Consider the following 27,130-nt stretch of genomic DNA (forward strand, 5'->3'; position numbering starts at 1 on the left):
CGGTTGGAACAAAATCAGCACCCACTAGGCCCTTTCTGGAATCTGTTTTACAACTGTGGGTTAAGTAGTATCTCCCCCCGCAGGCGGGGAATGTACAGTTGGGGAAATCAGTATTTAGTCAACCACCAATTGTGCAAGTTCACCTACTTGAAAAGATTAGAGAGGCCTGTAATTGTCAACATGGGTAAATCTCAACCATGAGAGGCAGAATGTGGAAGAAGAAAAAAAGAAAATCGCATTATTTGATTTTTAAAGAATTTATTTCCAAATTAAGAGTGGAAAATAAGTATTTGGTCACCTACAAACAAGCAAGATTTCTGCCTGTCAAAGAGGTCTAACGAGGCTCCACTCGTTACCTGTATTAATGGCACCTGTTTTAACTCATTATCGGTATAAAAGACACCTGTCCACAAACTCAGTCAGTCACACTCAAAACTCCACTATGGCCAAGACCAAAGAGCTGTCGAAGGACACCAGAGACAAAATTGTAGATCTGCACCAGGCTGGGAAGACTGAATCTGCAAAAGGTAAAACGCTTGGTGTAAAGAAATCAACTGTGGGAGCAATTATTAGAAAATGGAGGACATACAAGAGCACTGAAAATCTCCCTCGATCTGGGGCTCCATGCAAGAGCTCACCCCGTGGCGTCAAAATGATAACAAGAACGGTGAGCAAAAATCCCAGAACCACACTGGGGGACCTAGTGAATGACCTACAAAGAGCTGGGACCACAGTAACAAAGGTTACAATCACAAACACAATGCGCCGCCAGGGACTCAAATCCTGCACCGCCAGACGTGTCCCCCTGCTGAAGAAAGTACACGTCCAGGCCCGTCTGCGGTTTGCTAGAGAGCATTTGGATGATCCAGAAGGACTGGGAGAATGTGATACGGTCAGATGAAACCAAAATAGAACTTTTTGGTTGAAACACAGGCGGTCGTGTTTGGAAGAGAAAGAATACTGAATTGCTTCCGAAGAACACCATACCCACTGTAAAGGATGGGGGTGGAAACATCATGCTTTGGGGCTGTTTTTCTGCAAAGGGACCAGGACGGCTGATCTGTGTAAAGGAAAGAATGAATGGGGCCATGTATCGAGAGATTTTGAGTGAAAATCTCCTTCCATCAGCAAGGGCATTGAAGATGAGACATGGCTGGGTCTTTCAGCATGACAATGATCCCAAACACACAGCCAGGGCAACAAAGGAGTGGCTTCGTAAGAAGCATTTCAAGGTCCTGGAGTGGCCTAGCCAGTCTCCAGATCTCAACCCCATAGAAAATCTGTGGAGGAAGTTGAAAGTCCGTGTTGCCCAACAACAGCCCCAAAACATCACTGGTCTAGAGGAGATCTGCATGGAGGAATGGGCCAAAATACCAGCAACAATGTGTTAAAAGCTTGTGAAGAGTTACAGAAAACATTTGGCCTCCGTTATTGCCAACAAAGGGTACATAACAAAGTGTTGAGATTAAGTTTTGGTATTGACCAAATACTTATTTTCCACCTTGATTTGCAAATAAATTATTTAAAAATCAAACAATGTGATTTTCTGTTTTTTTTTTTCCACATTCTGTCTTTCATGGTTGAGGTTTACCCATGTAGACAATTACAGGCCTCTCTACTATTTTCAAGTAGGAGAACTTGCACAATTAGTGGTTGACTAAATACTTATTTGCTCCACTGTATGCCGTAATGTCTAGAGTCATTTCTACAAGTTTAATATCAGCAGTCCTTGAACGGCATGTTAGTTTTTGAAAGATTACTGGAAAAAAGTAGTTGAAATATAATGGTTTTCATGCAAGGGCGGGTCTATAATGTCCCACTTCCGCTTTACGAAGCGACGTCACTGTCTAAAAATAGCATTCGTGCGGTACGTTATTTAAGGCGGGAGGGTGGCGTTCATTCTCTGCCAACCCTCTCACTTCAAATAAATTAGGGGTCGATCCCCAATTATGGTGGCTACTGGGCTAAATGGCAGATGCCTCAACTAATTTTTAAAAATACGCTAGTTATGACTTAAATTGAATGTCAACGCATTGACTTTGATGGAAACATCGCCACAGGGCAGCCATATTGGTAGGGGCAATAAAAGGTCTTTTCATGTCATCTAAAGGTATTTTTCTTTTCATTCAAAGAGTTTATCGCCAGTAGATGTCCAATCCATTTCAATGTGGAGGATGGCAGTGAATGAAGTTAATTTGCTGTCAACCCTCCCACTTTAAACGGATTGGACATCTACCACCGTCAACTGCAGCCACTAAGTAAAAAGCATATGCTTTGATATTGATAAAATTAAGCTAGTTGTGACTTTATTTGAATGTCAATGCATTGACTCTGATGGGAACGTTGCCACAAGGTGGCAATGTTGGTAGGGGCTTCTGCTGTGAATCTCAATGAGTTTACTGTGCGCAGGAGCCAGCTGGAAGAGGCGCGCTCTGACAACGTCGCTTTACAGGAGCGGCTTTGCATCCTGCGGCTGGACCAGGGGGTCACCGACAAGAGGCCAGTGACCTTTAGACTCCGCCGGGCGGCCGACCTCGCCCACTCTTTGGCTGACTTTGGCGCTTCTTTCAGGAGGAAGTCTGAGGAGATGACGCGACATGACGAGACCGGCCGGCAGGAGGTCGAGAGTCTGAGTGTCAGGAACTCTGAGCTGAGCGCCGTCAACACCCGACTGTTGGAGCGGCTGCAAGAACAGCAGGAAGCGCATGAGACTCAGGTCTGTAAGCCGCCCCGCCATCCAGGATTGCAAAAATTCTATCAATTATATAATAATTAAAATGATTCAGATTCTTGTATTAATTTCCTTTTTTTTTTTTTTTTTTTTTTTTTTTTTTTCCAACTTTCAACTTTTTCAACTACTCATTCCCTCTAATGTTCCTCTCATCAGACCCCTTCCAGATTTACCCTTCCTTTAATCCAGGCTATCTGTGACATCATCACCAAAATCTGAACCCACAACCTGTCATCTTGATCCTTTTCCCACTGCCTTTATCAAAGCCTGTCTTCCTTCAATTGTCTCCCTCATCACCAATATCATTTATTGCTCACTCATTTCCCTCATCTCTCAAAACTGCTTCCATCACACCCATTCTTAAGAAACCCAGCCTGGGTCCCACCAATTTCAATAACCTTCGCCCCATTTCTAACTTACTGTTCATTTCCAAAATTGTTGAAAAAACCATTGCATTCCAACTCCCTAACCACCTAATTAGCAATGACATTTACGAGCAGTTTCAATCAGGTTTCCGCCCCCTCCGAAGCACTGAACAGCCTAACTCAAAATTACAAACGACCTCCGTATAGCTTCTGACTCTGGTCTATTATCAGTCCTTGTTGTTCTCGATCTCACTGCTGCCATTTCCCACACAATCCTTCTCGACCGGCTCTCCTCCCTTGGTATCACCCACACACCCCATGGCTAGTTCAACTCCTACCTGTCTGACCGCACTCAGTGTGTCAAATTCAGACCGCATGAATCCAAATCCCTCACTGTCTCAACTGGCGTGCCCGAGGGTTCTGTCCTGGGGCTGCTCCTCTTCATCATTTACATTCTCCCCCTCGGTTCCATCTTGCTCAAACACAATATTCACTTTCCCTGTTACGCGGATGACACTCAGCTTGTCATGTACGAGACTGAGGACCCAGTTGCGTATCGCAGACACAGGATTTTAGTGATTTTGACAGGCAAAGGAAACAATCAGGTCAAGCGGTAATGGCTAGTTGGCATGCAAACATATGCTGAATTGCTGACGACCTGACACTGAATGTTGTCTGTTCGAGGCTTATATAGTGTTCTCAGTTGTTCTTTGTGACATAATAAAGGGTACACAGGACATTTGACGAAAGCCTTGTGATGCATGAGTGTGATGCCAATATGCTGAAACATTAATCAGGCATGAAAATCTCTGACCTTTCGGCGAAATTCGCCGTTTTGAAGTCAAAAAGGATAACCTACGTGAATCGTGTAGATCCGAGGAGAAAATTTTTAGGGGGGTGGGTGGGGGTGGGGGCGGGTGTAGACATGTGCCGGTTACCTTCACGGTTTACCATGCTATGAAAATGTCGCGGTTACAAAACCACTAAAATTCTCCGGCAAAAATGCAGCCAGAAGTGGCTTGGCGCTCAGCGCTTACCCCTTCCCCTGTTTGATGCTGCGTGTGTCAGCTATTCCAGCAAACCCAAAAACAAACACTCCAAACACAAGGCGTACTTTTCTTCAATTTGTTGAGCTCTCAAATCGCGGTAACTGAAATATACCAAATGAATACATTTAAAATGTTGTACAATCGTATTTTTCCACGTGTGAGTAGCTTCAACAGTTTAGCTTCATGAAAAAGTTCGCCAAAAACAAAACACACATTTTCCTTTCAAATTCAATACACAAAGTTACTAAAAACTTACAAAGACGAATGATAGGCAAAGCTTAGCTAGGAGAGCAACTTCATTGAGGTTAATCACAGCCGCTGAGAGAGAAACAAGTTTGCATGCGGGGGGGGGGAGCGTCAAAGATCACTAATTGCGACAGATGATCTTGTCCTAAGCACAAATTCACGTTCGCTGGAAGAGAGGAGGTCTCACTCCCAATTTTTTTAGATGAATGCATTTGCCAGCATATTGAATTTGGTGAGTAATGGTTTCAATCGTTTTCATATTTTGTGGTATAACAAAGTTACTGCCGTTAGTTGCAGCTTGCGTTGAACACTGCCAGAGCTAGCCAAATCTCCGGTGAAAAAATAGCTCCCGTTAAGTTAGCGTCAAGCTTGTGTACTTAACGGTAATATAAAAGCAGTGTTGTCAGTAACGCGTTATGTGAGTAATGTGTAAAGAGCAATCTAACGCGTTCATTTTTCTAAATCAGTAATCTGATTAAAGTTACTTTCCTTGATGCCTGTGCGTTACTATTTTGTTATTGCCACAATATATGTAGAACAAAGAATACTGTAGTCATGGGAGTGACATCACATGTCACATTTTCTAATCGGGGGTGGAAAAAAAACTGGTCACGTGTACTACCATGATGCGTGAGCCATGAGCGCTGGGAGTTTGCGGCCAAAACAACATAGCCTTGTTACCTCGCCAGGATGCAATGAAATAGGCAGGAGATATACTACAAACGGCTGCATTTGCACACTGGAAACACAGCCATTACTTCACATTTTTGTCCAGTAAAGATGACTAAAATATCTCCGTGCGCTGCGAACTTTGCGCTAAAAGCATCCATTTCAAGCACCACTTGGAATTACAACACAACAGGTAACGAGACAGCCAGGACTTTTTGATACTGCTCATGCTCAATCCTCGGTTCAAGCTCAGTTGTTGTTGAAGGTTTTGAAATCTTAGGTTTAAAGAAATTCTAAATATCCATCTTGCCTCCTCAGCTGTAGTTTTGGCTAAGCAAAGCAAACGGCTGTCTCTAAGGTGCTTTAGTCACATAATCTGTTCGAAAAATAATTTGGATCCATTATGAAATACTTTGAACGATTCTTGTTCATTTCATTCATTTTTGTTCTTTGTTTTATTGCTCTAAAACTTTTATAGACAACATTTTAATAGCCATATTCAATGGTCTTTATTTTAAAGGGGAAGTTCAGAATTTTTTACATTGCGCTTAATCTTTGAGTTAGCCGGGGTTTAATTAGTTGTTGGAGTTGATTTGAACAAATTCTTTGCAGTTTGCATGTTATTTGTTAGTTTCAGGGCTCCGGAGTGGCTAAACTAGCGCGAGTCAATGGTGGTTGAAATCAACTCCTTCAACTAATTAAACCCCCGCTAACTCAAATATTAAGCCTTATGTGAAAAATTTAAATTTTCAAATTCGCCTCATGTAGACGTTTCACCGATGGAGGACATTTTGGCAGAACTCCGGAACATATTTCCTCCACACCCTACTCACCTTTTTAATCCCTGACCCATTTTCATGCCTGATTAATAGCTGAAACATTAATACATGACAACCCCCCTCTCAAGGAATGGCTCCAGAAGTCCCAAGGGCTATTAATCCACCGACCTATCAGAGTCCATGGCCTCATCCTCTGAGGGCATTGTCTCAATCTCCTCCTCGCCAGTGGAAGAATCAACTCCCGATGGCACAGGGTCGGGTTCAGAGCCAGATGTAGACATGGGCTGAGAGCAAGCCGCTCTAGGTCGACCCCGCCGGACGGACTGTTGGTCCAGATGGAGGTGGTGGAAGTCTGATATGACGGTCCGATCTACAATCCGCCCAGCTGGAACCCACATCCTCTCCTCAGGACCATATCCTTCCCAGTCCACTAGATATTGGAAGCCCCTGCCCCGGCGGCGTGAATTGAGCAGGCGGCAAACTGTGTAGACAGGACCCCCGTCCACCAGGTGAGGAGGGGGAGGTGGTGCTGCATTGGGGACCAGGGGGCTCTCATGGACTAGCTTTAGTTTGGAGACATGGAAGGTTGGGTGAACCTTCATGGACCTGGGTAGTTTGAGTCGGATAGCTGATGGGCTGATGATCTTCTCGGTGGGAAACGGACCAACGAACCTGGGTGCCAGTTTCCGTGATTCCACTTGGAGTGGCAGATCCCGGGGAAGAGAGCCATACCTTCTGGCCCACTTGGTAGGCAGGGGCTGCAGTCCGTCGTCGGTTGGCTCTGATGGCATAACAAAAAACAGACTTTAAAAGAGTGGTACGGGCTTGAGACCAGATTCAGCGACATCTCCGTACGCAGGCTTGGGCGGAAGGGCAGGAAGCGTCTCCCTCTTGGCTGGCGAACAGGGGCGGTTGATAGCTGAAGACAGTGTGAAAGGGAGACAGGCCGGTGGCAGAGCTGGGAAGGGAGTTGAGTGTCTTCCACCCACAGCAGATGTTGCGCCCGAGAATGGGGATTGCGTAAAGCCATGCAGTGGAGGGATGTCTCAAGCTCTTGGTTGAGCCTTTCCGACTGGCCGTTAGACTGGTGGTGACAGCCTGACGTGAGGCTCGCTGTGACTCCCAGGAGGCAGCAGAACTCCTTCCAGAAGGAGGATGCAAACTGCGGAACCCGGACAGATATGACATCCCTCGGTAGTCCGTGAATTCGGAACACCTGCTCCATAACCACCTGTGCCATCTTCTTAGCAGTGGGCAATCTTGGCAGCAGGATGAAGTGGGCCATCTTGCTGAACCTGTCCACAACCGTGAGAATGACAGTGTTTCCTTCAGAAGGAGGGAGTCCAGTTACAAAGTCCATTGATATATGGGACCAGGGGCGTTTGGGGACTGGCAGGGGTTGGAGCAAGCCGGATGGGGAACGGCTGGTGGTCTTGTTCTCGCTACAGGTGGGGCAGACTTTCACGAAGTCTTGGACATCTGTTCTCAACGATGGCCACCAGAATCGCTGGGAGAGCAGGTGGATGGTGCGAGTGACACCAGGGTGACAAGCCAGGTGGGAGTTGTGGCCCCACTGGATCACCTGGGACCTCAGATTATCCGGAACAAAGAGGCAATCAGTGGGGCAGGCGCTGGGGCCAGGCTGATCCTGGATGGCTTCTTTACCCTGCTCCTCAATGTCCCAGGTCAGCTTGGAAACTAGGCAGGAATCCGGGAGAATGGGCTCAAAATCCTCCTCAGGCTTTGCATTCCGGGAACCAGGGCAGTAAGAGAGGGTGAAATTGAAACATGTGAAGAATAGGGACCACCGGGCCTGCCGCGGATTCAACCACCGAGCTATTCTTATGTATTCAAGGTTCTTGTGGTATGTCCACACCAGAAACGGAACAGCCGATCCTTCAAGCCAATGTCGCCATTCTTCCAGAGCGAGTTTCACAGCCGGCAGCTCGCGATTCCCAATGTCATAATTCCACTCTGGCGGGGGACAGTCGGCGAGAGTAGAAGGCGCACGGATGTAACTTGCCGTTCGATGCTGCGCGCTGTGAGAGCACTGCCCAGACCCCCACGTCGGACGCATCCACCTCTCCCACAAATTGTCGCTCTGGGTCCGGCATTTGGAGGATTGGGGCAGAAGTGAAGCGTGCCTTAAGCGTCTCGAAGGCCTCGTCGGTTGCCGGAGTCCACCTGAAAGGAACTAGGGCTGTCCCAAACGACTAATTTCCTCCCGATTAGTCAGCCGTCTATTTTTACAATTAGTCGACTAATCTATTTTTTATTTTATTTTTATTTTTTTTTACTAATTTAATAATGACATTTTTGTTGAAGCTTATTAACCCTTTAAGGTCTGGGCCTATTTTGTCTGATTTTGCATGCCCTTGAAGTTGCCTTTATATTTCAAAGACAGAATTGTTTACGATGGCCTGGTTTGGTCCCTTTTTTTGTGACACCTTGAACTTCATTTCCAAACTGTTGTTTCCTTCACTGACCAATTATAAATCATAATTTTGGGCCCAAAAAGACCAAAAATTCCAAAATCGTTTTGTCAAAATTTTTAATATTGATGTCCAATTGACAACCAAACATGCGTAACGAACCGTTTTGAAACTTTGTAATATTTATTCAACATGTTAGGATGAACATTCAACCAAAAAAATTTAGAATAAATAGTCTTTTATTTGACAATTCAACATAAACAACAGGTATAGCCATAGGCGTTTTTTGCATTTATACATGCTCTAGTCAAAACAGGTTATATACAGCAGACCAAACAGCGAAGAACAGTGAAAAAATATACCATCTAACACAAAAAGTGTTTAGAGGCCATCTCTTTCTGAGTTTAGGTATTGCGGCCCATCACCTGATGAAAACTATGTACACACAATCAAGCTTCTTGAACACACATTTATATACAAAAATTGAGAAGACTGATTGTGGGGAAAAAATATATATATATAACATTGGGGAAAAAAGTATTTTCAAAAATATTTACAATAAACAAGTTAAATTTTTTTCAGGCATGCCACTCCGAAAAGCAGTTTCGTCCTGGAATTAGACACAGGGCTACATCACAGCCCACACTTCCATGGGGTGTCGGTCCTCTTTCCACCCTTCCATTTTCATTTCACTTTACTTTCATTGTCACTATAAATGTACATGAAACAAAAGTCAGTATTTATGAAAATAATAAAGTATAAAATAAAAATATATTCAGCAATAAATAATAATGGAAATCTATATGTATGACAATAGAAAGAATACCTTAGCTGAATATGTGCTACATCCCTAATCTTCATATAGAAAGAAGACCACAAATTATACTTTGATCTGATATGCACATTTTATTATTACACACACAAACACGCACTTATATTGCATCAAAATTAACTTTGTCTTGCAATATCAAAAGAAACTTTTACAGCATTAAAAAAAAAAAAAAAAAAAAAAAAAGCGAGTTGGCTTACCTCTGCTCGTCGATGGCGTCACCCACGTGTTCAAATCCGTCACTATCTTCACTCGAGGACTCTTCCGAAGAAGACGATGATGACGAATTTGGACCACCCTCTTCCTCAAGTTGATCAAAAAGCACAATTGCTTGCGCTAAATTTAGTTTTCCGTTCATCCTCAAAGTCACACAAAGTCGCTCGCTCGCTTGCTTGATTCAAACGGCCGTCACTCGCCCCCTCGCTGCTTCAGAACACTCCTGCCTCTCGTTCGGTGGAACCTCGCACGGCAGTTATATTTATAAAAAATTAAAAAAAACGCATTTTGTGCTTCCACTGTGACTTCGAAAGGGTTCGTTTGTGTTTTTTTCATGGAGCTTCCGTTTTGAAAAAGGACAAGAAATGATGGAAATATAGACATAAACAAATGATCCATGCAGCGTTTTAATGTTTTTTTGAGAGGACAATAAAACTATAAAACTTAAATGACAATATCTCACGTTTTAGTCGGTCGATTGACTTCAAATAACAACGAGAGTAAACCGCAACTTCTGCACTTTAAAACGAGACCAACCAACGGCATGTGGGTGACGTAATTAAAACGCGAGGGTGCTTCAAAGACGACGTGCGCTGAGGACGCGCCGGCGCGTCCTTCGACTCTCAAGGGTTAATTCACAAAAAAACATTTTGGAACACCTACATTCTTTATTAGCGTATAAATAAATAACATAAATATCAATAATAAATCATAAACAATGAGGTCAAATGTTGCTGAAATTAACTAGTGCAAAAAAAATGTAAACGGAAATACTGTGACTTCACCTTTTTAATAGGAGTCAAAACAATTCTTACTCTTTTTGTGGTATGTCTATTTGTTCCAAATGTTAAAATGAATTGCAATGTCCCGGACAATCATTTTCAGAATACTTTGTGTGAGTTCAGATGCTCTTTCTGGTGTGCGTTCCGCATTTTTTGGGGAGGGGAAAAACTGTTCAATTTTTGTTTGTTTTACCCTGAAAATAGATAAAGCAGAGGGCACACTGAAATATTACTGCAATTATTTTGAACGAAAGGCACACATAGTCATAGTTACAAAAAATAAATATATAGTATTAATTTTATAGTATACTACAATATGTATATACACAATAATACTTTATAATATAAAGTAACTAACATTAGTGCAGTCATGGATTACAGTAAGCAGGCCAGTGCTGTGTTCCCATATATATTTTATTATATTATGTATATACAGGATATATTTTTCCCCCAAGTGGGAGCTTCCATGATCCTAATAAATTTAATAATAATTAAATATTATATAATTATATATTATTAGGGCTGTCAAAATTATCGCGTTAACGGGCGTTAATTAATTTTTTAAATTAATCACGTTAAAATATTTGACGCAATTAACGCACTAGGCCCGCTCAGACAGATTTAAATGTCAGTAAAGTGAAAGGCCAACTTGTTAATTGTGTTTTATGGAGTTTTTCCGCCCTCTGCTGGCGCTTGGGTGTGACTTGCACATGTTATGTGGCGTAATGTCGCCCTCTGCTGGCGATTCAGTGCAGCTGATTATTTGGGTTTCGGCGCGCTTTTCTGACGTGATTATATGTCAACGTGAACTCACACTAATAGACAGTGCTATTCAGACCAGCTAACGTCCGCATCCAGTATTCAGTGGCAGTTCTCATAGCCCCATCTCACTGTTTGTGTCTAATACATGCATCACTTGTGAGTTATATTCCTCCTTTGTTTATATTCATGAGCATTAGATAGCTATTGATGATGTGTATTTGAATTTGTTCACATATATGGTGAAATGCAGTTACATTGTTAGATGCTTGTGAGCTAATTGGCTAGTGCTACTGCTCAAATGGACACGTGTGTGTACATTTTATGTTATTTTGTGATTTATGCAAGTTATTGACACATTGCCTTGTTATTTTCAGTTTTACAAAAATACAAGAAACGTGCTCCTGTCAAAAAGAGATCACTTCAGTAAAGCCCATGCAACTTTGCCACACCGTCTGATTTCTTTTTGGAACTTATGTTCGCTATCTGTCAATTTGTGTACTCACACACATTGAGGACAGAATAGGGCTACTAGTTTATTTTTTGATTGAAAATTTTACAAATTTTATTAAAACGAAAACATTAAGAGGCGTTTTAATATAGCATTTCTATAACTTGTACTAATATTCATCTTTTAAGAACTACAAGTCTTTCTATCCATGGATCACTTTAACAGAATGTTAATGCCATCTTGTTGATTTATTGTTATAATAAACAAATACAGTCCTTATGTACCGTATGTTGAATGTATATATCCATCTTGTCTTATCTTTCCATTCCAACAATAATTTACAGAAAAATATGGCATATTTTATAGATGGTTTGAATTGCGATTAATTAATTTTTAAGCTGTAATTAACTCGATTAAAAATTTTAATCGTTTGACAGCCCTATATATTATACATATATAAATTATTAAATAAAAATTGCACGTTGATACGACGCACATAAAGGCAACTTCAAAAAAAGTTAGAAAGTTGTATGGACTTACAACTCGCTAACTTTTTGTTTCTCGTCTTCAAAAATTACACCGGGGTGACAGCGCTTCAAGTGTTCTTTCACAGCCTACGTACTACCGTGGTCTGCGATCACAGCTTAGCAAAGAGGACACGCAGTGGCACCCTCCATATTTTCCTTGAAATAATTCCGGGCTCTGGCTATTCTGGTCCAATTTTTGGCTTTATGCCACGTTTACCGTGTTACCAGTTTTGCCCTTCTTGGTAATTGGTGGTGTCTTCAACTGCTCGCCGTAGCAGGGAGTTAACCGGCGATTCACTTGGCTCGTTGTCGTCGGTTCGTCCGATTTTCTACTCAGGAAGGCGGCGGCGTGCATAAAAACCCCGAGAGGCGTCTGGTGGCTTTTTATGGATACCCAAGGGGGTGCCGCTAACAACAGCTTGCTTTGCGAGCGCCCGCCATTCTAAACTTTATCCGCATGTAATTTTTTAAAAACCCGTCATTACCCGTCGACGGTATGTTTTGCCCGTCGACGCATTTTCGTCATCGATGATGTCGACAACGTCGACTAGTCGGGACAGCGCTAAAAGGAACCGTTGTGCTGGTAAGCGCAGTGAGGGGAGATGCCACTGTGCTGTAATTCCAGATGAATCGTCTGTAGAAGTTTGCAAAGCTCAGAAATTGTTGCAGCTTTTTGCGGTTCTCCGGTACAGGCCAGGATGTAACTGCCGTCACTTTTGCAGGGTCCATCTGGAGGCTTCCCTCTGCCACTATCTGTCCCAGAAATTATACCGATTTGGCGTGGACTTCACATTTCTCTGCTTTGACAAACCGGGAGTTTTCCAGGGGACGGCGCAGAACCTGCCGGACGTGATTAATATGGTCAGACATGGTTTTGGAAAATATCAGTATGTCATCTAAATACACAAACACAAAGACATTGAGCGTTGTCTCAAAGGATATCATTTACCAGGGTCTGAAATACTGCAGGGGCGTTGGTTAAGCCAAAGGGCATGACTAGGTACTCATAGTGTCCTGAGGGCATGTTGAATGCCGACTTCCACTCATCACCTTCTTTCATTCGAACCAGATGATAAGCGCTCCTCAGATCCAGTTTAGTGAACACAGTGGCACCTTTAGAAGTTCAAAGGCAGATGACATGAGTGGCAGGGGGTAGCGGTTCTTGATGGTTATTTCATTGAGTCCACGGTAATCTATGCATGGGCGGAGAGAGCCATCCTTCTTCGGTACAAAGAAGAATCCAGCTCCCGCAGGCGAGGACGATGGATGGATTAACCCGGCAGCTAGTGATTCACTAGTACTTCTCCATGGCGCTTCTTTCTGGTGCAGATAAGGAATATAGACGGCTCTTTGGTGGCACCGTGCCGGGCAGGAGGTCTATGGCACAGTCATATGGTCGGTGAGGGGGTAGCAAAGAGGCCTTGGTCTTGTTAAAGACCTCACGGAGTCCATGATAGCAGGCAGGCACGTTGGAGATATCTGAAACAAGACTGACCGGTTCAAGGTTAACAGGACTAACTGGTTCAGGGTTGGTGGGTATGATCGCCTCCTTCAGGCAGGTCTGGTGGCATCTCCTACCCCATTCTCGTAGCACTCCAGTTTCCCAATCTATGTTAGGGTTGTGCTGGCGCAGCCACGGATAACCAAGGATGAGAGACTGACCTGGTGAGCGGAGCAGATGGAACTGAATGGACTTGTGGTGGTTTCCGGACAGAAGCATGGTCACCGGGGCTGAGATGTGGGTCACTGTGCCGAGTAAATGTCCATCCAGAGCTTGTGCAGGAACAGATGGGGAAAGTTGGTGACGCCGAATGCCGAGCTGCTGGGCCAGATACACATCCATGATGTTAGCCTCCGCTCCAGAGTCGATGAGAGCGGTGAAGGTATGGGTGGTGTCAGTCAGAAGGAGGCGAATTTGGAGCAAGGGTTTAAGAATGGGGGGAGAGTGAAGACACGTTGAGCTCACCCGAATCTCCCCGATGTCTGGTGAGCTCTGGCTTTTGCTAGGTAGGTTGCGATTCGATGACCTTCACCTCCGCAGAACAGGCACAGGTTAGAGGTGAAACATCGCTAGCGCTCTTCAGGAGTTAGAGCAGCACGGCCGATCTCCATGGGAACAGGCTGGTTTAAATGAGTGGGAGTAACAACTGGAACAGGCTGAGAGGCAGAGGGTGCGTTCCGACGTCCTCTCTCGCCGTCGGGTCTGAATCCGACTGTCAATGCGGATTACAAGGGCAATGACTTCATCAAGGGTGCTGGGTAGATCATAGGAGACGAGCTAATCTTTGATGTAGCCAGGTTGTGATAGAATGCGTCGATCACGGCTTCCATGTTCCAGTCGCTGCGCTTCACCAGAGTTCGGAATTCAATCGAATACTCAGACACTGACTGATTACCTTGACGGATGGTCATAAGGGCGCGGGATGTCTCGGAGCCGCTGTTCCCCAAAGCCGAGCCTGACCAGTCAAGTGGGTGATGACGTATCCAGCTTTGGCACCTTCGGTTGAAAAGGTCCGGGGTTGCAGGGAAAATTGGACTTTGCAACTTGTCAGAAAGGCTCGTACCTGAGTTGGGTCGCCGTTAAAGCGTTCGGGGTTTCCAATCTTGGGCTCGGGAGCGTCAATATTCAAGGCTGGGTTCACCGGCTTCTGGAACCAGATCATTGGATTGTGGTGACAATGGAGTTGCCAGATTGGTGAGAGTTTGGATTACCTGAGTCAGTTGTTCTTGCTGTTGCTGAAGTTGTTGCTGGTGTTCGTGGCCGATCTGGATTAATGATGCGAGGTCACCAGACATCCGGGAGACCTCCTTTTCCATTTGGTGAAGACGGTCCAGAGCAGAGGGTTGATACACTGGTTCCATTCTGGTCAGGTCGTACTGTCATGTACGAGACGGAGGAACCAGTTGCGTATCGCAGACACAGGACTTTTGACGAAAGCCTTGTGATGCATGAGTGCGATGCAATATACATTTCGTCAAAACCAACCTCTTCCCTACCACCCCCTCCCTCACCTTCTGTTTAGAAGACATTAATTCTTGGTTCTCCTCTAGCTCCCTCCTCAATAGCTCAAAATCACAAGTCTTCCTTGTAGGATCCACTGCCAAGCTCTCTCATGACAATAACTTCTCTATTATCATCAACAATGCACCGATCTACTCAGGTTAAGAATCTGGGTGTCATCCTCGACAGCACGCTGTCCTTCCGTTCCCACATCGATAACATCACCAAATCATTCTACTTTGTAATCTTTCTCGTCTCCTCCCTTCTCTCACCCGCCATACTGCTTCCACTCTGGTCTGTAGTCTAATCACTTCCCGGCTTGATTTTTGTAACTCACTGCTCTTCGATCTCCCAATTAAGTTCCTCCAAGAAAAGCAGCTCCTCCAAAACTAAGCAGCACACTTCATCATGTGACATCAACCCCATCCTTCGTCAACGTCACTGGCTCACAGTCAAATCCTCGTCAAAGATCCTCGTCATTACCTTCAAAGCACTCCACGGCCTGGCCCGTCTCTCCCTACCTTTGCAATCTCCTCTGTATTAACAGTCCCCCCCATTGACATCGCTCTTCCTATATCCTCCACCTTTCCGTCCCCATGTCCATCTCTTCACCTTCGGTTCTAAAGCTTTTAGTCACTGCGCCCCCCAGCTCTGGAATTCTAAACACCCCCAATCTTCGCAATATACTGTATCAACCCTTCCACTTTTCAAATCCAGAGTGAAAACACAGCCGTTTACTTTTTCTTAACCACCATGATCCTTAGCTCTGCTCTTATCTTTGCCTCTTTATTTTTATTTGATTTTATCCTGTTTTTATTCAAATTTTCTAATTGTTTTGTTGTCATTGTGACTCCCTCTTTCTGGTAAAGCTTCTTTGTGTGGCTTGAAAGCACTCTAAAAAAATAAATGTATGACTATTATTGTTATCTTTACATTTTTAATTATTCTAGCTTTTAGTTATATTAATTTGTATATATTTCAATTTTTTTTTTCTCTGGCAAATTTTATTCAATTTTTCAGTTTCCATTTTCATTTAATCTGTGTACACTGTTTTTTTTTTTTTTTTATACTTATATTATACTTTTTTTAAAAACGTGTTTTATGTTGTGTCGAAGCTTTAAATCTCTTAGTCTGTACAATGATTATAATTATTTTGTAGTCTAATCATTCATTTAGTTTCCAATTTTTATTTCAAACTACTTATATATACAGTGCCTTGCAAAAGTATTCGGCCCCCTTGAATCTTGCAACCTTTCACCACATTTCAGGCTTCAAACATAAAGATATGAAATTTAATTGTTTTTGTCAAGAATCAACAACAAGTGGGACACAATCGTGAAGTGGAACAACATTTATTGGATAATTTAAACTTTTTTAACAAATAAAAAACTGAAAAGTGGGGCGTGCAATATTATTCGGTCCCTTTACTTTCAGTGCAGCAAACTCACTCCAGAAGTTCAGTGAGGATCTCTGAATGATCCAATGTTGTCCTAAATGACCGATGATGATAAATAGAATCCACCTGTGTGTAATCAAGTCTCCGTATAAATGCACCTGCTCTGTGATAGTCTCAGGGTTCTGTTTAAAGTGCAGAGAGCATTATGAAAACCAAGTAACACACCAGGCAGGTCCGAGATACTGTTGTGGAGAAGTTTAAAGCCGGATTTGGATACAAAAAGATTTCCCAAGCTTTAAACATCTCAAGGAGCACTGTGCAAGCCATCATATTGAAATGGAAGGAGCATCAGACCACTGCAAATCTACCAAGACCCGGCCGTCCTTCCAAACAAGGAGAAAACTGATCAGAGATGCAGCCAAGAGGCCCATGATCACTCTGGATGAACTGCAGAGATCTACAGCTGAGGTGGGAGAGTCTGTCCATAGGACAACAATCAGTCGTACACTGCACAAATCTGGCTTTTATGGAAGAGTGGCAAGAAGAAAGCCATTTCTCAAAGATATCCATAAAAAGTCTTGTTTAAAGTTTGCCACGAGCCACCTGGGAGACACGCCAAACATGTGGAAGAAGGTGCTCTGGTCAGATGAAACCAAAATTGAACTTTTTGGCCACAATGCAAAACGATATGTTTGGCGTAAAAGCAACACAGCTCACCACCCTGAACACACCATCATGGTTTGGGCCTGCTTTTCTTCAGCAGGGACAGGGAAGATGGTTAAAATTGACGGGAAGATGGATGCAGCCAAATACAGGAACATTCTGGAAGAAAATCTGTTGGTATCTGCACAAGACCTGAGACTGGGACGGAGATTTATCTTCCAACAGGACAATGATCCAAAACATAAAGCCAAATCTACAATGGTATGGTTAAAAAATAAACGTATCCAGGTGTTAGAATGGCCAAGTCAAAGTCCGGACCTGAATCCAATCGAGAATCTGTGGAAAGAGCTGAAGACTGCTGTTCACAAACACTCTCCATCCAACCTCACTGAGCTCGAGCTGTTTTGCAGGGAAGAATGGGCAAGAATGTCAGTCTCTCGATGTGCAAAACTGATAGAAACATACCCCAAGTGACTTGCAGCTGTAATTGGAGCAAAAGGTGGCGCTACAAAGTATTAACGCAAGGGGGCTGGATAATATTGCACGCCTCACTTTTCAGTTTTTTATTTGTTAAAAAAGTTTAAATTATCCAATAAATGTTGTTCCACTTCACAATTGTGTCCCACTTGTTGATTCTTGACAAAAAAAATTAAATTTCATATCTTTATGTTTGAAGCCTGAAATGTGGCGAAAGGTTGCAAGTTTCAAGGGGGCCGAATACTTTTGCAAGGCACTGTATATTGTGTCATTGTTTCAATTTTTCCAATTTTACTTTTTCAACTTTCATTTCACTTTATATTTTGGAATACATATTGAAATACAATAGGAAATAACAATGGAATTGTATAAATAATGGAATAAAATTTGAAATGAATAAATGTTGAAATTAATGTATAAATGCGTAAAAAGTGATATAAAAAATATTGAAATAGAACTGTTTTAATGGTCTGTTTAATTTTTGCACTCCTGGTCTTCCATACGCGGGTTGCCGTCTTTGCCTTTAGGTGCAGCGAATGCAAGAAGAGGCGGAGCTTCGGCTGGCGGAGAGGCATCGCCTGGAGGAGGAGCTTAGCATCCACTGGCGCCAGGTTGACATTTTCCGTTCTGGAATATTTATCCTTGTTTAATTTTTTTTTCTTTTTAATATTAGTCACCTAACAAAAACCCAAATGTCACTGACACATTCAGTATTTGCACGTATTCCGCAGGAGGCACTGTCACCCCGCGGAGATGCTTCTTTTGACGCACGAGAAATGTCGGAGCTGGTTGAGAAGCTGCGAGTTTCCCACGGAAAGGTGAGGATGTCCTCATGCGCATTGCGCCACCTTCTGCTTTCGGCCTAAACGGTTTTAAGTGACAGTTGGAGGAGGGGAAGTCCCACAACAGGAAGTTGATGAAGGACAACCAGGAGAAAGGCCAACACAACCAGCAGCTTCTCAAACAGGTAGCCCTTTTTATCCCATCACAGTTATGCTTAACCTGCAACTTCCACTCTGGTGCAAATTCGATACTTTATTTTCAAATGTATGAATTGACATCTTCTGAAATGTAAAACTCTGTCACAGAGTAAACATTAACCACAACCAGCCACAAGAGAGCGTTGTTGGCTTGTGAGAAGTCAAAATTCAGGCATTAAAAACATTCAACTGAATGTTCTATGCATTAAAAATTACGTAAACCTGACTGTGTAAAATGTTTTTTTTCTCCATAATTTGTATAAAGCAAAGCAGGGTCACTCATGGCTGAAATGATCACCAAGTCAAGTACTCTGAGGAGACATCGGGACAAATGCCTCCAAAAAGCGTTGGGGCGGAAAAAAGAGAGGGATGAAAGCATATGTACTGAGTCTCCCCTTGGGTGATGTGTAGTTCTTTTTTGTTGTTGTTATTTAACTTTTACTCTCATTTTTCTTGATGAGTTAGTGTGAAAGTATGTGTGTTTATGCTTCGGTTTTGCTTCATATAAGAGTTACGTTATCTTAACTGTTATGTACCGGTAGCTACTCTTGTTGCTAATTTTAGGGCTGAAGGTAATACCCATTGATGGACTGCTAGTATTTGTCTAATAGCTCTCCTCCATGGCCTTCCCGAGCCTTGTCTTTTCAATAGAACAGAAGTAGTATCAAGCTGTTGTTGGAATTTGACCTTTTAGCCAGATTGCCGGGATCACACGACCCAGACTGACGGAACCGCGCTAGCGTAATTCCAACGACCCGGGCTGGCTCAACTCCAACAACCCAGAAAAAAGCCAAACTCATCTTAGTTTTAAACTATTACTTCTCAAATTGTGGGGTTCGCCGAACTAGAATAAAGTGTACTTACACACCCAATTGCTGCGTGGCAGTGGCCCTCTCATTTTCAGAGTGTGCACAGTATCTTTTAACCAAACAAGAGCACACAGCAAAGAATACTCTACGAGACATGGGAAGACCAGTCATTTTACTGTGTCTAAAGATGTTTGCAGCAGACAGCGGGAAGTCAAATCAATTAAGACGTCACTTAGACATTAGACCCAGATCACATTGATCAGCCGCTTGATTGTTTTTCCAGCGAAAACGTGCCAAATATTGCCAACAATCATCCCTATTTGTCAATGTTACATCAGTAAACCAGCATGCACTGTTAGCATGCACAGTGCAAAATAACCCCACACCATAGCAAAGGGGCGGATATTGCCTGCAGCTAAAATAAAAACTGTCCCTCTGACCAATGACACTGTAGTACAGTGGTACCTTGACATCCGATCGCTTCGACACACGATCTTTTTGACATCCGGCGTAAAATTTGACTTGCCATTTTTTTCTACACCCGATGACATGCTTGAAATGCGACGATCCATGACAGCGGCGCAATCTTTTTTCCCACAAGATGGACGCACGGAAGATTTTCTTGTGAGAGAAATCAACCGGGTTCCAATAATGTTAGTGCAGGTGGTGAAAAAAAGGTGACGCTTACCATTGAAATGAAGTTGGAAATAACAGCGTCGTGTGCGGATCCATGAACTGGCTCGCCAATATGGCCGTAGAATGTCTACTCTCGACGGTCCGTTTGCTATGGGGCCAGATCAATCTCATAAGGAACACACTCACATGTGCGATGCACACACTTATTTAACACAAAACACACGTGTATCGTGGGATTTGTAAACATATAGGACACAAAACACACACGTATTGTGGGATTCGTAAACACATAGGACGCGAAACACATACACATTGTGGGATTCGTAAACACATAGGATGTGAAACACATACACATTGTGGGATTCGTAAACACGTAGCACGCGAAACAAACACATTCATCAAATGTGTGTGTGAATTGTTTTACGCGCATTTATAACGTGCTTTTAATTTCAAATTCCCACTTACGAGTGTGTTGATCGTTTTGACATCCATTTCACGCAGCCGAGAAGAACACATGCATTTTTTGTAAACGGAACTGTCTGCAGCCAATCAGACGTCTCCTTGTAAAACAGCCAATCACACGGGCTGGGCTGGTTCGTTACGTCACTGCTGTGAGCCTTCCGGTTCAACACGAGTAATGGCGTCTGGCAACTGCGGTGAAGTGAGCCGCGGTAGAAATACAGTACGTGGTCAAGCCAGCCGCGCTTTCTTTTCAGTTGCGTGTCAGTTCAGCTTTTATTGCACAGAGACTGACAACACATGTTTATTGCGTCGAGTTCAAAAAGGAAATCATGACGGGGACAGCTTGTTGATATCGTGTTGGTGGCCTCGGAAGTGAACAGAATTAACTCGACAAGGATGGATTGCAAGTTTAAGACGGACGGCCTACAACGAAATAATTGAAAAAGGTGAGTTTATTTCAAAGTTAAGGCTATTACCCTGTGATTTAAAAAAAAACAAAAAACAAAACTGCGTTTTTGTACTTGTTAAGAAGGCAAACTTAGTAAGATAAACCCAATTAATGTTTTTGATGTTCCAACAAATGAATAATCTTTACTTACCTGAGTTAGGTTACTGGACTGTTGTTTTAAATAGTACAATGATCAATAGGTTTTGTAATCTGTCAGTTTTTTAGATGTAGTATACGCCAGAGATGATGTGTAAGTATTTAGGTAATTGTTACAAACTTGGTCATTAACCATGTGTTTTCATTAACAAAAAGTTTTTTATCTGTTTGCAAATTTTTAATTTTAACGTGTTGTTGTTGTTTATCTCTTCGAGATGGATCCAATATTCAAATGGAGACCTGATGGGTCCATAATTTTGAATGACTCCCAAGAGGCGACACGGTTGAAGAGGGAAAATGAAGGTAGACCTCGGGCCCTTCCTATCATAATACCAAATACATCACCAAAATCTATGCACATTCTGTTCATTAGTTACAACAAGCGGAAAAAGAACCAGGAGGTACTTGTGCTGCAACAAGGTATCATCCACCCTGATGCACCACAGACTGGTCCTGTACACCTTTTAGTCTTTCCATGCCTCAAAAGGTAGTTTTTGCTACCCCCCCCAGACGGCAATGAGCATGTGTTTGTGCTGCCACAGAACACAACTGGGATGGCTAAAATGAAAAAGCACCTCCACTTTGCTGCCACAGCAGTGTCAACTATGGTGTAATATTATGTATATTAGGGCTGTCCCAAACAACAAATTTTCTCCCGATTAGTCCGCAGACTATTTTTACATTTAGTCGACTATTGTAATACTTTTTAATTTTTTTTTACTAATAATGATTTTTTTGTTGAAGCTTATTAACTCAAAGAAAAACATTTTGGAACACTTAAATTCTTTATTAACGTATTTATTAACGTATAAATAATCAACATAAATATCAATAATAAATCACAAACAATGAGGTCAAATGCTGTTGGCATGAACTAGTGCAAAAAGAATGTAAACGGAAACACAGTGACTTCGCCTTTTTAACAGGAGTCAGAACAATTCTGAGGGCCCAAATACACCAGCTGCATGATCGTTGCGGTTCCGGTCCGGCTCAGTGTTGACTGCGTGCCACGCAGTACGTCAAAAACAGGCAAATCATACCGGCTGCGCACGGCTGTGCACGGCTGCAGTCCGCCAACTCCATTCCCTCTTGAGCGCTCGCGTGATCGCGCGCTACAATGTGCCATTTAAAACAACGAAAAGCACACGGAGTCTATACCCATCAGAGAAGCAGAGAGAGAGCACATTTTTTCTTTGCATATTGATATTTTAGTTATGTCTGTCTCTTAATTCCAGATTGACTGCATCATGTTAAGATCAGGGCTCCGTGTGTGGCGGGAAGGGGGCGGGGCCCTATTATGCCCTTGGTTGTGTCGGTGGGTTTATATCTTTGTGCACATTTAAAATTTATGGCACATAACATCTCTTAGAGCTGTTATAAACAACTGTTAAATAATCTGCAATATTTATAAAATGGATAGCGAATTATATACTACACGAGCTAAAAAACTGCGTACTTGGAATTGGTGTCTCAACACTGCAGATTCCTGTGCCAAGCGCAAACTGTTGGTTTTTCTATGAAAAGTCAAGTAAAATGTAGGAAAGAGAAACGTCTCGAACAGACCACCAGGTCGAAACTTGTGGGTGTCTCTATTCTCTTTCGTACTTTTCCCCCTCGACTCTGTATACAAACCGACATTGTGTGTGCGCCGGGCACGAGAATTTGTATGGTGGAACCACTTCCAGATACGCTGCTTTTTTCTTTTTTTTTCGCACAAAGTTGTCAGCACGTCGTGTGTTTGATATCATTGCCAGAAAAACACACATAACAATAGGACACCTTGCAGCTTCGCTTTTAATGCTGTCCTTATAATAACGTTCTGCTGCATCGTATATCACATTGTGACTTTCCACCTCCACGATGAAACGTTCTTCGTCCATGTTCGCTGGTGTTTAAACCGTGAATATGCAACTGGACTGTTACGTCCAGGCCCAGCTCTGCCCATTTCGTCGGATGCGTGTCCGGCAAAAATTGAAAATAGCCTATACCATCCGGCGGGCATGCGGCACGCCGGAGATGGTTCGCAGTCAATCCGGAGCACGGACGCGGCCGGTATACGTTGAACAATAGGGTATAATGGGAACGGATTGGCTCCGGCGCTATTTTTTACCAGAGTCGGACCGGAACCGCGTCGATCATGCATCTGGTGTACTTGGGCCCTTACTCTTTTTGTGGTATGTCTGTATTGTTCTAAATGTTAAAATGAATTGCAATGGGCCTCATGTCCCGGACAATCATTTTCAGAATACTTTGTGTGAGTTCAGATGCCCCTTTTGGTGTGCATTCCGCATTTTGGGGGCAGGGGAACAACTGTTCAACTTTTGTTTGATTTAACTTGAAAATGGATAAAGCAGAGGGCATATCGATATATTACCACAATTATTTTAAATGAAAGGTACACATAGTCATAGTAATAAAAACTAAATATATAGTATTAATTTTATAGTATGCTACTACAGTGCCTTGCAAAAGTATTCGGCCCCCTTGAACCTTGCAACCTTTCGCCACATTTCAGGCTTCAAACATAAAGATATAAAATTTTAATTTTTTGTCAAGAATCAACAACAAGTGGGACACAATCGTGAAGTGGAACAAAATTTATTGGATAATTTAAACTTTTTTAACAAAAAACTGAAAAGTTTTGGATCATTGTCCTGTTGGAAGATAAATCTCTGTCCCAGTCTCAGGTCTTGTGCAGATACCAACAGGTTTTCTTCCAGAATGTTCCTGTATTTGGCTGCATCCATCTTCCCGTCAATTTTAACCGTCTTCCCTGTCCCTGCTGAAGAAAAGCAGGCCCAAACCATGATGCTGCCACCACCATGTTTGACAGTGGGGATGGTGTGTTCAGGGTGATGAGCTGTGTTGCTTTTACGCCAAACATATCGTTTTGCATTGTGGCCAAAAAGTTCAATTTTGGTTTCATCTGACCAGAGCACCTTCTTCCACATGTTTGGTGTGTCTCCCAGGTGGCTTGTGGCAAACTTTAAACGAGACTTTTTATGGATATCTTTGAGAAATGGCTTTCTTCTTGCCACTCTTCCATAAAGGCCAGATTTGTGCAGTGTACGACTGATTGTTGTCCTATGGACAGACTCTCCCGCCTCAGCTGTAGATCTCTGCAGTTCATCCAGAGTGATCATGGGCCTCTTGGCTGCATCTCTGATCAGTTTTCTCCTTGTTTGAAAGTTTGGAAGGACGGCCGGGTCTTGGTAGATTTGCAGTGGTCTGATGCTCCTTCCATTTCAATATGATGGCTTGCACAGTGCTCCTTGAGATGTTTAAAGCTTGGGAAATCTTTTTGTATCCAAATCCGGCTTTAAACTTCTCCACAACAGTATCTCGGACCTGCCTGGTGTGTTCCTTGGTTTTCATAATGCTCTCTGCACTTAAAACAGAACCCTGAGACTATCACAGAGCAGGTGCATTTATACGGAGACTTGATTACACACAGGTGGATTCTATTTATCATCATCGGTCATTTAGGACAACATTGGATCATTCAGAGATCCTCACTGAACTTCTGGAGTGAGTTTGATGCACTGAAAGTAAAGGGGCCGAATAATATTGCACGCCCCACTTTTCAGTTTTTTATTTGTTAAAAAAGTTTAAATTATCCAATAAATGTTGTTCCACTTCACGATTGTGTCCCACTTGTTGTTGATTCTTGACAAAACAATTAAATTTCATATCTTTATGTTTGAAGCCTGGAATGTGGCAAAAGGTTGCAAGATTCAAGGGGGCCGAATACTTTTGCAAGGCACTGTGTATGTACATACACAATAATACTTTATAATATAAAGTAACTAACACTAGTGCAGGATTATAATAAGCAGCTTCCATATATATTTTTATTAAGTTTATATATATATATATATATATATATTTTTTTTTTTATCCTAATGGTGGTAAATGGTGTTATACTTATATAACGCTTTTCCACCTTTGGTGGTCAAACTGCTTTATGCCATCTCGCCATCCACCAGTAGGTGGATGGCAAGATGGCATCCACCTACTGGTGACGGAGCACCAGGAGCAACGTGGGGTTCAGTATCTTGATCAAGGACACTTAGGCAAGTTCATCAGGGCAGAGAATTGAACCCACAACCTCTGTGTTGGGGGACGACTACTCTACTGCTGAGCCAAGCCACCCCAATGAATAATAAACACAATCTGCATGCCACAGCAGCAGAGTAGATTAAAAACAGGAAGTATGTGGGGAAAAAAAACTTATTGATGCACGTTGATATGACTCACATAAAGGCAACTTTGCGACAAACTTTGCGACTTATTTATTATACTTTCTCCACAGCAACACCAAACCTACTCGACCTTCCAGCACAGTCAGGAAATCTGCAGGGCCAGCACCGCTTCTCACCGGTTTTGCCTTTGTTGCATAAATACACCCTCAGGCTGCTTCTGAATACAGACTTCTCATTGCTGTGCATTTGGGTATAGGGTTTCACTTCACTTGTTAACGTGGCTACCTTAACAAGAGGTTATTTTCAGTTATATTTAATTTATTTGTTTCGACAAATGTTGAATGATCTTAAGACAAATGTTTATTTTTTGCATTCCTGGATAGTTAAGAGATTATAAACACTTACTTTTATTGTGTATGTTCATATGACTGAGGTTTATGTTCAAATATTGCAATTTTAATTTGGTAAAAAGAAATCCATTTATTCTGGAAGTTTTCAAAATGTTTCTTTAGTAGTTTTTGAATAGAAAGGTTTGAACGGAATGGTGTATCACATGAAACAACAACCATGAAAGTAAGTATAAGTCAGTACAGATTTATTTTGCATTGATCATTAGCCTTTCGATTAATCAGGTTCATATTTGTGAGAAATGTAGCACTGACCTCAGACTAATCTGTTTGGTCTTATTAATGTCCCCTTCCCAGCAAAAAATGTTCATGCAGATTATGCTGTTCATACCAATGTTGAGACCAAACCTATGCCCTTGTAACATACACGTTTTGATTAAGATGTTGTCTTGTTTACTTCATTGTCAACTAGTTTCGCACATTTTTACAACAACATATATGAGCCAAAGTGCTTTGAAAATGAAAAAAACTGCAGGGAAGGACATTACTCAAAAATAATTTAAAACAGAAACAACAAAATACATGATGCAATGTAATAAACACTACTAATAAAAAATGCATGGAAATGGTCAATGTGAGTTTAAAGCTAGCTTATTAGGTGATAAAACACAGTTTTGTCTTTATTTATATCCCATTATATAATTTTCCAGTATTTACAGTTGCTTAATTAAATAGAGCAACACGACCAGGAATCGACCTTCGACCAAGTAAATAGTCAAGGTTAATTCTCTAAATGCCAGCGTTGTTGTCAACCAGACGTGTGCTGAAGGAAAAGGCGCAAAGCAGTGACGTAACGAAACAGCCCAGCCCGTGTGATTGGCTGTTTTAAAAGGAGATATCTGATTGGCTGCTAACGGCTCAGTTTAGAAAAAATGCATGTGTTCTTTTCGGCTGCGCGAAATGGGTGTCAAAACGATCACACTCGTAAGTGGGAATTTGAAATTAGAAGCACGTTATAAATGCGCGTAAAACAATTCACACACACATTTGATGAATGTGTGTGTGTGTATTTCGCGTCCTATGTGTTTACGAATCCCACAATACATGTGTTTCGTGTCCTATGTGTTTACAAATCTCACAATACGTGTGTGTTTCGTGTTAAATGTGTGCATCGCGCATGTCTTTGTGCTCCTTATGAAACTGATCTGGCCCCATAGTTTGCCAGTCGTTATAAGTTAAGGTGACTATTATTATTCTGATAAAATCAACAAAGAAATCGCCAGCTTTGTCAGGTTTCTAGTCATTTATTCCATCAACTTGTGCCCTGCAGCAGCCCATGTAAATGGAAAGGTCTTCCCTCACACTGGCACGTCAGTCACGATTACTTGGTTCAGGTACACCAAGCAAAAATACAACTAACACATTAGAACCCGATTCGTTTCATTATTACAGGTGTGATTGGTATTATTACTGTTAGTATATATTAATTTTTCCAATTTTTATTCACAATTTACTTGTTTTGCTCTGTGTAATTGCTATTGGCAATCGTGCCAGCAGTATTTATTAAGGATTTAGTGTAGGTTTTAGGGCAGTGGAATGTATTAATGGAATTATAATGTATTCGTATGGGAAAATCCTGCTCAGACATTCGGCCATTGCGACTTACAAACTAGGTCCTGGAACGAATTAACTTCGTATGTAGAGGTAACCACTGTATT

At 42.3% G+C, this 27,130-nt stretch overlaps 1 protein-coding gene and 1 long non-coding RNA gene across 9 annotated transcripts in view; one reads left to right on the forward strand and one right to left on the reverse strand.

The window, feature by feature from the left end:
• Window positions 1-27,130, forward strand: part of ninl (ninein-like) — a 124,509-nt gene that overhangs the window by 75,653 nt on the left and 21,726 nt on the right. For 7 of the 8 annotated variants that reach the window (XM_057849501.1, XM_057849499.1, XM_057849500.1 and 4 more), the window contains 5 exons: window positions 2,410-2,499; window positions 2,572-2,716; window positions 17,900-17,983; window positions 18,104-18,190; window positions 18,256-18,339. In XM_057849501.1, coding sequence (XP_057705484.1) covers window positions 2,410-2,499; window positions 2,572-2,716; window positions 17,900-17,983; window positions 18,104-18,190; window positions 18,256-18,339 — 490 coding nt within the window. The remainder of the gene's footprint in view (window positions 1-2,409; window positions 2,500-2,571; window positions 2,717-17,899; window positions 17,984-18,103; window positions 18,191-18,255; window positions 18,340-27,130) is intronic. The other variant, XM_057849502.1, reaches the window with a different exon arrangement.
• On the reverse strand, window positions 2,274-4,359 carry LOC130923679 (uncharacterized). The gene is made up of 2 exons (XR_009064751.1): window positions 4,134-4,359; window positions 2,274-2,683 (listed from the first exon to the last, which is right to left on the reverse strand). It is a non-coding gene; the product is annotated as an uncharacterized LOC130923679 (long non-coding RNA).

Source organism: Corythoichthys intestinalis, chromosome 11 (genome assembly GCF_030265065.1).
Source record: "Corythoichthys intestinalis isolate RoL2023-P3 chromosome 11, ASM3026506v1, whole genome shotgun sequence".
Classification (NCBI taxonomy): Eukaryota; Metazoa; Chordata; class Actinopteri; order Syngnathiformes; family Syngnathidae; genus Corythoichthys; species Corythoichthys intestinalis.